Below are 11,795 nucleotides of genomic sequence, written 5' to 3' on the forward strand. Positions count from 1 at the left end.
GGCGTGGGTTGTCAGGAAAAATTGAAACAACAGCCAAAATTTAACATTTATATTTCCATGGTACATACCACCTGTACAATTAAAATAGAAGTTTTTTCTAACTCGTATCTGACAATTTTTTGTGTGATTATCGAGGTACAGTATTTAATATGTTATATACATGGACAATAATTACAGGTTGCAGTCTTCAAATTCAGGTCAAAGGTCAAGATATTGAATAATGTAACTATGGATATGACACTCGGCTGAAATTGAATTTTTGAGACTTTCTGCACTGAAAGGCAGACATTTGATGACAATCTGGTAAAGTTGAAGTGACATGTCTGGCATTGATCAATGCTATGGGTAGACATATTATGGGTATTGATCTCACTGTCGATAGTCACTTGAGGGGTTCTTTTTGCATCGATAGTCACTTGAGGGGTTCTTTTTGCACATGTATATAGATTTTGTATACTATGTAGGATTATTTATTGGTATATGTATCAGATGTATTTCTGTGTCTTTATCGACATAAATAAAAGTATCTTGTGGTGAAAACAGCATTGAAGGTGCAATTTTTGTGGTAAGCATGTTTCAAGATTGTGTTCAATATAATAATTGTATCTTTTAGAATGCTATTTTCCATACAGATAAGAATAATTAAGATTAAATTCAATCTACCAAATCTTCAAAGATTTTAAAAAGTACCTGCCGCCGCTGTCAACAGTCTATCATTTCTGATGCTCTACAAAAAATTAAAATTGAATAAAAATTAATGTGGCCATATGGATGAGGATTAGGTATTTATTTTAGATTTTTTAATTTTCAAAACAATTTAATCATGGCTTCCTATTTATTTGAAAAATCAATGTGAAGCAACATAGACCAAGTCTGTGTTTATAGCTCAATACAGTGCAAAAGGCCAAACAAGCGACCTATGGTCAGGAGAGCTCTGCTGTTTGTTTGTTTGTTTGTTTTTTGTTTTTTTTGTTTTGTGTTTTTGTTTGTAGCATGTGTAGAAGTGGTTCTGCGGTTCAGCTCTTCCACTATGCAGTTGTGTTTTAGCAAAGTAACAAAGTGGTTAGTGGTTTCATATGATGATTCATACACACTAAGAACACATTTCACACAGAAAGTTGGTAAAATATTGTACTTTTGTATTATAGTCACCATTTTACAAAAGTTTTATTTTTTTTACCCCTAATTTTGCATATAATAATAACCTAATCAACTTGTCTTGAACAAACTTATATCTGCTCATCCCAAGACACCTACACAATAAATTTCAACTCAAATTGGCCCAGTAGTTTTGGAGAAGATTTTAAAGCATTTTTACCAAAAATTATATTTTTAGACCTAATTTGCATATCACTCATATCACTGATGGGATCATCATGTCATGAACACTTCTTAATCTAAACAGCACTAAGAATGTTCCCATCAAATTTCAACCCAATCGGCTCAAAAATTTTGGAAATATAGATTTTTGACCAAAGAGACATTTTTTGCCCTGATTTGTATATCACTGATGGGATCATCATGCCATGAACAATTCCTAATATAACACCCTGAAGAACGTTCCAACCAAATTTCTGCCTATTAAATCTGCTCAGTAGTGTTGGAATTAAAGATTTTTAACCAAAAAGACACATTTTTAGACCTAATTTGCTTATCACTGACGGGATCATCATGTCATGAACTAATCTTAATATAAACACCCTGAAGACTTATCTGCCAAGTAGTTTTTTGACCAAAAATCACATTTTTGGCCTAAATCACACACCGGTGTTAAGATCATTTGGGTTTGAACAATTTCCCAACTAGACACCCAAGGTAATATACCCACCAAATATCAAGGCAATCGGCTGAGCGGCCAAAAGATGAACTCTGTTTTCAGTTGAGGACTACACTTTTAGGACTATTGGTCAATATACAACTATTCTTCCTATCTGTAATGGCTGTACATCTGATAGGAAGAAATAAACAACACAGAGACCATTTGGAAAACAATGGAAAACCTGAACTAGACACTCACACATGAAAAAAAAAAATAATTTGAAAATAAAATAAAAAATCTACCTACCCAACCTATTTTAAAATTGAATGTAATCGGCCTTGTCTTATCATGCCATAAGAATAACACAGAATAATTCATTTATCTGAACAAACTTATTGTATAGATCTGCCAGACAACTTCATGCCATTTTGTACAAAGATTCTGTTAAATGGGGGGGGGGGGGGGGGGGGGAACGGACTATAAGCTAGGGTGAAGTATTATTGGAACCTTATATTTGTACATTTGATTTGATTTTTTCATATTTTCAATTTTAACTCCAACACAAATTTTCATTAAAAAATTCATTTTTGACAGTCAGACTGCAAATTTCTCTGAAACTTTGATGGCATAGTTATTGCAAAAGAGTTTATTGTAACAAAATAAAATGGTTGAGACATATTTTTCTGACTGTTGCATCTATCTCTATTTATTCAAACAGATCCCACGTTCTGGAAGTCTACAATGGGAGAATAAAAAATAACAAAGACCAATCAGCTTCACATACAGTTGAACAGTATGAGGTCAAAGGTCATTTGACTGGCAAAGCACAAAGCTTTGTGTTAAATAATTATTGATCGTATAATCAAACTTGCATAACAAATAGTACTAACAAGATTATCTCTTTTAATTGTAATATTGTTCTGTATTTACAGAGTGATACAATAACACAATGTATTGTAATCCCTGTCAGGTGCCTCCTGAATTGAAAAAAAAATTCAATCTATAAACAAAACCGAGAAAAGACACGGTCAGGTCAATCAATGAAGCCATTAATTAACATGTACTTTTGCATTGAAATGAAATCACACGTGTATTACATATTAATGTTTCTAATTCCGTTTTTTTTTCTCCATTACATTCCTTGATTCATGGCTTTGCAGCATTTGCACATAACACCTATGTGCTAAAGACACTTACATGTAGTACTTCGGGGAAAACATACTAAAAATAGAAGTTAGAAATGTGTGATTTACGCACTGAAATTTACCATCAATTGTCTCATTAAAACGTGTTATGTATAAAGTAGGACTTTCAAAGACTGTTGGAGACAAGTGGTACATTGAACATATAGAGAAGATAACATTTACATTGATTGCCAAAGTCTGCTCTTTAGTCATTTATCTTGTCTAGAATTACATGTAAAAATTTCAGTGATAATCTTGGAAATAAATTTTCCAAATATAAAAGTGAAATCTCGAGTGATGGTGAAAAATTTGTGAAACAGAGGTTTCCACAAGATTTCATCTACGATTTTGATTTTTCTCCAAAGATTATTTTAAAAAGATTATTGGAAACCAAAATATAAAAGGACCTGCTTTGTTAGTGTACAACAATGCTGAATGTAGATATATGTGAACTATTATTTTGGCTATAGATACAATAAGGTGATACAACAAGGTGTGATTTACTTCATGTCTTTTCATTGGGATGGAACAATGAATGAATGAATGTGTGTGTATGTATGTATGTGTCTCTGTGGATCATGCATGTGTGTGATGATGACATGTGAGTGTGTGTATGTGTCACTATGCATACATGCATGTGTGTGATGATGTGTGTGTGTATGTGTCACTGTGCATACATGCATGTGTGTATGACGTGTGTCTGTGTCTGTATGTATGTGTATGTGTATGTGTGTGTGTGTGTGTATGCGTGTGTGTGTATTATAAACTGTATTGTTTTTAAAATAGCATTCATATGGATTATGTATTCTCTCATAGTTCGGTGAAAAAAAAATAATTGTGTGTTTCCGATATGGCCTCAGAAAATAGGGTAGGTTGGTTGGGATTGTATGTTATTCTATCTTTTTAATAGTTTTTATTTTTGAAAAATACTGCTTCAATCCAAAAACAAACAAAATGTCAGTGAGAATACACCTTCTGTGATAGTTTTGATGAAATATGTACAGACATCACTGGGGATAGAAAACAGACATGTAAGAAGGTTAAGAAGACAAAGAATTTCTCATCTTTTTGTTTTAAATGTTTTTAAAAAAACCCATTTTGCTTAAATGAGGGTTGGTCAGGTTAACAGAAACACAATTTTTTTTATTTGGCCTTACCAGTGATGACTAAACATGTTTCCGTAAGTGCAATAACATATTCCTTCACATGCAAAAAAAAAAGACAAGACACAAGATGTTCAGACCTGGCTGTGCCCCGTTAAAGGTATGATCTTAAGAGTCAGGATGAAAAATTTGATATGGTAATTTAAGAAATCAGACAGATACATCGAACTTTGACAGTTTCCTTATTTTACAGAAAATTGTGAATAACCATGGAAAAAGACAATATTTTAATAGAGCAAGACACATTGAGATTTTAAACAACCCTAAATTTTGATTCCATTGCATTTTTTTATTACATTGGCAAAAATGTTGTTTTTGTTTCCTAGACAAGACCTGATCAACCCTAAATTATTGCTGTCATATGATTTTTGCAACAACTGACAATTTCTTCCCCACAATGGTTAATAATTACTGCAAGACTCTACTAACTATATAACCAGTCAGGTGAGGGGTGCATCAGGGAGATTTTTTTCAATGTTTTTTCTCTCTTTTTTTTTTCAACTGACCTTGTCCCCAATCACTTAGGTCTCTTGACAAGAAAGAAAACACAAGACGAGGTGACTCTTAATAAAAAAAAATACAGTTTACAAATAAAAAAATAAACACTCAACTTCATATCCAAAATGAACTTGAAATATATATTTTAATATAAAAAATTTGCACCCATTTTATTAAGTTTCTTAGTCTTGTGCTAGAGACTAAATTCACAAAAAAATTTGTCTTCAGTGATTTGAATAAATCACAGTATAGAGGAAGATTTTGAGAAAAATTTTTCAAAATTTGCCACAGAGCTTTTAGATGACTTTGCTGAATAAATTACGTGTTTGCTCGTACGTTTGCAGTGATGTGAGAATTCTTTATTGCCAGCATATAAATTACCACTCTCTGTTTGTATTTCTTGATTTATGAAAACACAAATCCACCTTATCATGGCCTAAAAATTATATCCTATTTTGCGAATATAAAGAAGATTTGAGGGTACACAAATTGATTTGACAAAATATAAATGGAAAGTAACAATATGTTATTGATGAATTACAAGCAATTATTCATGAACTTGAAAGACCTTCGTGAATCAGTGAAATTACCCCAAGTTAGGGAGCACTTTTTTTCATCCATTAGAAAGGTTTGGTTGCCTAGCAACAAATTGGAGAATGGATGTAGTACAGTGACGTGACTACGTCATTAGGTATTCATAACTAGTCTGCTGAAAGGTGTTTCACTCTGTGTCTCTGACATGTCACTTACTTCAAGAAAGAGGGCAGAATGGGTTTTTTCCCCAACTCTCATTTTTTTTTGTTCATCTTTAATATTAGAAACAATTATTCAAGAACGTTGATGATAGATCAGTTGATGGGATTGCACTTAATATTGCAAATTTGTTGTCTTTATTTAATCATTTGCTTACACTACGTATAAATATTTTAGCAATTTTTTTTTTCAGAAATGGCATTCATGTCTTCAATTTCTCTTTACTGTGCGTCTTACCTTATCTTTTTTTTTTTTTTTTTTTAGAAAACACTAGCATCTTAAATTAAAGTATGTTTCTCGACATAAATTCATTGAGGCATACATATTCACAAAATGTGTAATTTCCTTAATAAAACTGGTTTGGGTCATTTATTGAATTTTTCCTTTAGGGATAAATTCAATAAGAATAGTTAAAACATAAGTATTCAATTTTTCCCTCAAATAAAAAATGTCAGTGTTCAATTTTTTCTCTCCATATATTACTCTTTATTTCTCAAGGCAGGTCAAATATGGGTATATATGCAAACTAAGATTGTTCATTTCAGGTGAAATATATATAACTCTAAAAAAAATAAAATTTGACAAAAATGGACAGTCCTAAATTTATCAAATTTTTTTTTTGCTATAATATATATAAAATCACTTTTCTCTCAAGGTTGGTAAGTAATAAGTATGTGTAAATGTGCATAATTCTAAAATGTATTTTCTGTTAAAAAGGAGACTGTCCTAATTTGTCAGCATTTAGTTTTTTTCTATCTAAACCCCATATTTCTCAAACAGGTTATAATGAATTATAGCTGTGTGCAATGCCAGATCGTTCATTTCAGGTGAAATGCAGCTATGCATAACTCTAAAATGTAAAATTTGAAAAAAAGGACAATTTTAATAATTTGTAGCCTTTTTTAAAATAATATGTTTCCCCTTATTTTTGAAGGTAAGTTGATTACAGGTGTATATGTAAACTGAGATCATTCGGATTTCAGGGTGAAATCTACATAACTCAAAATATGAATTTTGTCAAGAAGTACTGTTCTAATTCTTTCAATTTTTTCCTCCTATGTAACCCTTTATTTAAACCATTCAATTCAGGTGAAATGCAAAGAACTCCAAAATGTTGACAAAATATCCACTTTCTTAAGTTTTTTCTGTCATAGGTGTGTGTGCACAGATCATTCATCTTACATGTAGATGAAATGGTTTTAAATTTTGACAAGAAATATCGTCCTAATTTATGTCCCAATTCTCCCCTATAAATATCTTTTCTAAGGCAGGTCCTTTATAGGTGTTCTGTAGGCAGCATCAGCTGACATGTATGCACCATGGTAACGCTAAAATGTAAATCCAATGTTCTAATTCTTGAGGCATTCTATTTTCACAGACATGTCTTTTTATAAGTAAACCGTTGCATTTCATGCTGCATATTGTCAACCCTCCTGGGATTTGTTATGAAAGCTAGCTGTACACTGGTGACATCTAGTGTCACAAGAAACTGGGTTTTTTTGTTGACTCTGTTCCAATTAAATCTGTTGCTATGGCAGCACGTATATTTTTTTTGAGTGTGTCAGTGGACTATTGTGAAGTGGATGGAAATATACAAATCATCAGAATATGTTAAAATGTGATGAAAAATATAATTGCATATTTGTGTTGGCTATTGACTCATATCTATATCCCTGCATGGATCTTTTAAAATATATGCCTCATCTTACAGTTTTTGTACAAATTTTTTTTTTTTTCCAATATTAAAAGTATTTATTCATATGCATATTCATATGATGTATGCAAAGGCAAGTCTAAGGAAATGCACAGTTGTTGCCATGGAAATACAAAAAATAAATATCTTATATGATTGCAAACGGTTTGTGGTTGAGAAATACATTGAAAAGTTCTCAACAGACAAACATTTTGTCAAGCTAATTTTGGTGCGAAAATATTCAGGCACAGTTTTGTCGGAAATTGTAAATTTTACCTACCTGCACCATGGAAGTATCCATCCCGTTGAAAGTCTGCAAACACTGTTGTTATTCATCAATCCATATACATTCTCTCTCTCTCTCTCTCTCTCTCTCTCTCTCTCTCTCTCTCTCTCTCTCTCTCTCTCTCTCTCTCTCTCTCTCTCTCTCTGTCTCTCTCTCTCTCTCTCTCTCTCTCTCCCTCCCTCCCTCCCTCCCTCCCTCCCTCCCTCTCTCTCTCTCTCTCTCTCTCTCTCTCTCTCTCTCTCTCTCATTGATATTTACAATTTCTTGCTGCAGTCCTCTTCATTCTTACTTTCCAGAAATTTCAGGTCACACGTCTGGATACATTTTAGGTCAGAATTCTTCTTGGGGGGAGTTGGGGGTTAAGTTATGGGTGTCAAGGCTATTCATTGTGTCAGAAGCAGTTGTTTTAAAGAAAACTGAGTGTGTTGCAACATTCTTATTTATTTGTATCTGCCAAAGATTTCAATAAATATTTATTGTGTTTTTGTTGTCTGTTCTCATCCCAAATTTCTCTATCCAGAAGTTATATTTTTAGAACATGGTTTTGTCATTATTTATTTTTTTGAAATATCAATGGTTTGTCTCAATTTTAATATGGAAAATATTGATAACCTCAAGTTGGGGGTTGTCCTCTGCAAAGATGTTTTCAAAATGTGTTTTTTGCATTAACTAAATTCTAGTATGATTTGTTATTTTTGAGAGAACCCAATTTTGGGAGAGTCATTTCTTGAAATTCATAATCTCGATCTTCAGATTATTTATAATTTTCATCATAATTACTAGGGTATACTGCATCATGAAACATGTCACCTGTTAGATGTACACACAGGTGTTGTCAAATTGTCTTGGCTGGCAGGTTATATAAAAATAATCATTTTGTAAATAGATGTGATTATGACGTTTGTACTATCCATGCTAGTACTATTTATACATGTATCCTTGACAACCATAATTACCAGAACACTTGCCACTCAGTGGACCAACTGGGGTTTACACTACAAATCCACATACAGGTAGGAGGACATTACTAGTGTTGTAGTCACAATGAATACTTTTTGTGTGGTAATGTTGTAGCTTCTATTATTGCAAGAAACTTGAACTTGAACTGGAAAATTCTCTCACTATCTATCATTCAGTACCAAAATTGGTCCAGATATTCATACAAAGTTTTCAGCAGACGAAAATTTCTGTCATGAAATTTGGTGGGAAACACATTTTTTTTTGTATCCAACTGTACTATAATTCAGATGAGAGGTGAGGCATTATTAATGCCTTATATAACAACTTCCGTTTATAAATATATCACATTGACTATATATTCTCTTCATTATGCAAGGCCACTGTCGGATATGTGAAAGGAAATTCCATATATTTCCATAGATAAAAAATGTGGCCTCTCCAAAGGTAAAACAAAACCAAATAAAAAATATAAAAAATTACCAGACATGAAATATTCAAACACATAAATTAATTTTTAAATAGCAAGATCTTTCGAACCAGCATATTTATTCATCATATTCAGTTAGTTGATGGACTCACATCTTCAGTACAAAAATAAGTAGGTGGTGTGGTATAGAACGACAGTACAGTTGATGAAAAAAAAAAAAAAAAAAATCACAATTCGAACAGATGGTTTTCATAGCTAAAGCCACTAAAATGCTGACATACATTACAAAGCAGCACGAGTTCCTTTAGCCTTACCAGTGATTATATTTTTTGACCCATTAACAAATCAATTATATCCATACACAGTAAATGCAGTTATGTAAATCAATCAAAAAAACTGACGTATTTCATTTAAATATTTGTGGTAGATCATATTGTTTCATTCTTACTGATAAAATAAAATAAAAATAAACATTGCACTTTTCTTTTGAACCTAGTGAAAACATGACATTTTTATGAACACAAATTAAACAAAAATTACAAAAATATTCACCTGATATTAAAACTGGATTGAGAATTTAGGATTGTGATAAAATTTGTGGTACATTTTTTTCTCTGAGCAAATATCGGCAGACGAGATTTTGTTCCTTGAGACGGAATTACCCTTCACAATGCCCCATCCTATATTACACATTTACATTTAGCATGGTTTTCCTACGTGATTACGATCTTATTACACCAAGTCGGCAGTGAAAATATCCCGCCAATTTTAGCTCCATTGACGCATTATATATCCTTGGTGATAAAGTCATGTTTCATCGTCGGCAAAATCTTTATACAAATAACGCCAATGCTGTGCGTTTTTCCTGACATTAAATACAAATTCAAGGTATTATTTACAGATGTTGCGTTGCTAAGCGAAATCCACTGTGACGCGGTAAGTAAGAAAGGCGTTGACAGAAAAACGTACGTAATGATGTCAAAACGTCTCATATCTCGAACATAAAAACGGAATGCATTCTTTTTCTTCGACTGATAATTTTCAATAAGTACAACATATCAGGAATGAAATAATGTTTAAATAAAACATCAGTATAGCTTCAATATATATATAAATATGTACGACAACGGAATTGTAAACATGTAACAAAAATATAAATTCTGTACAAAAAAAGAAGATGCGGAAATCAGTTCCTTTCTTGATACTTTCAGACGATAAATTATGACTGTACACTATTTATGAATCAGTCCATTCTACTGACGTAAGTACAATTACGTGGTTTCCCGCTACAGTGACCGACGGAAGAGAGATGGTGAACTTGTCATCGAGTTTCGAAATTTGATATATCTGGGAACCGTAGCATAACTGTCCGCTCACAAATACACGCCATTTTGGGGGTGTGAACACATTCTTCGTCACTTCACGCCCCATGCTTCTTTACTGAATATTATCGATAAAATGTCACGTTGTTTTCGCGTTCCGCTGTTCTACAGTAAAGATTTATGGAATTCACCCGTCTGGTAATTTTCCGCTGTCATGACGTGTTTTCAAAGCGATGTAATTTTTTTTACAAGCAGCGTTTCCTTTCGATCACTGTCCGAGTTTCGATAAACTACGCATCTATTCTACGTGTCTGCGTCATCATTATGACGAGTAAGATTTCAGTTCGGCGAACACATCTGAGAAATATGTACTTTCCTTGTTTATTCGCAACATGTTGGCACTACAGTCATTTATAATTTTCAGGCATCGGTCCCAAAATCTGTCCTTGTCATCTTCGACGAGGAACGGTTTGAGTGGATAGCTTATTTCGTTGCCCATGTAACTGTACGATAAATAGAGACAGGTCAAAACGACCGCCTGAAGATCAGATTCAGAGGAAATTTTGTCATCAACTAAGTCCCGACATAGCATATAGACGAAGACGAGGTTCGCTGGCGTAATGAACGCAATATCTTGCCATCCTTGAAGAAGTAGGGAGCGATCAACTGATCGCAACCACATTATGGCATCGTTGCCTTCAAAGTCTTTCAGACAGCAGCAACGGCGGCTGAGGAAATTTCCTAGACATTTCAAAAGTTCTCCGGTCGATGCCTGGATGGTCTTCTTGGCAGCGGGTGGCTTGGAAACGCCGTGCTGAGATTTCTTGACGGCGTGGTTATTCTTCGGTACTTTTTCACAGTGCGAGTTGAGGTTGAAGCAGGAATAGGATTTCTTGATGCTAGAAATCACGCCGTTATTCGTTGAATTGTTGTAGTTATTCTGTTGCTCGATGATGTTCGTGTTTTTGGTCCGCAAAACGTTGTTGTTAGTAGTAGGCTTGTTCTTCTTGCTTGAGGCACTGAACATTTTCCAGCTCAAAGCGCTGATGAACATAGCCGAGTGCTTCCTCATTGGTTTTTCTACCGTTGGTTTCGTGGTAGTGTTATTGTTTTTGCAATTGTACAAAGTGTTCAAGTTTGCCATACTCACTGTGCAATCTTCGTGTAGAGCCGACTTACGTGGCTTAGGAGAGAGTGATAGAACCGTACCCATGTTGAAAGGAAGAGATGAAGAAAATTCCCTCACCAGAAAAGAACTGAGAACCCACAAGAGCTGAGGAGACAGACTGTGGACGGTTTGTCGTTGACCGTGTTCACATCGGCACAAGAGCCACGGATATTCCGGACGAGGTGAACAAGAGACGTCTGAAACACGTCTTTTACAAGAGCACACTTACAGCGATTGCATGTCTTGCGCTTTCACCGGGAAAATTTATTTGAGTCATGCAGATGTGGTACGCCGCGTTAAATACCCACATATCAATATGTTGATTGTTTATCAGGAACACCCACATGTTTCGCACACAAACCCTATTATGGTAAATATATGTATATTTATGCACCAAATAAGGAAATCTGACGCCCTTTTACGGAATACGTATGATGTCATGGTTAATATTATTAATAATTCCGCCAATCAAATCACACTTTCCCTTTACGATTTAGCGGCGCTGAAGACAGAGGCACAGACTGGGTGATACATGTGATGCTAGTAAATTGTCACCTGTTTCAGACACAACAGTGGTGAAAG

General features: G+C 33.9%; 1 protein-coding gene across 1 annotated transcript; it reads right to left on the reverse strand.

Annotated features, from left to right (window-relative positions):
• Window positions 1-8,803: 8,803 nt before the first annotated feature.
• LOC144434052 (cyclin-dependent kinase 5 activator 1-like) lies at window positions 8,804-11,496 on the reverse strand. The gene has a single exon (XM_078122504.1). The coding sequence runs from the start codon at window positions 11,256-11,258 to the stop codon at window positions 10,368-10,370; it is 891 nt and encodes a 296-aa protein (XP_077978630.1). The 5' UTR covers window positions 11,259-11,496; the 3' UTR covers window positions 8,804-10,367.
• Between the last annotated feature and the right edge of the window lie 299 nt (window positions 11,497-11,795).

This window comes from Glandiceps talaboti, chromosome 4 (assembly GCF_964340395.1).
Source record: "Glandiceps talaboti chromosome 4, keGlaTala1.1, whole genome shotgun sequence".
Taxonomy (NCBI): Eukaryota; Metazoa; Hemichordata; class Enteropneusta; family Spengelidae; genus Glandiceps; species Glandiceps talaboti.

What these genes read in the sequence shown, in the direction of transcription:
- LOC144434052 (XM_078122504.1), bottom strand. Translation starts at nt 11,258, where the DNA reads ATGGGTACGGTTCTATCACTCTCTCCTAAGCCACGTAAGTCGGCTCTA.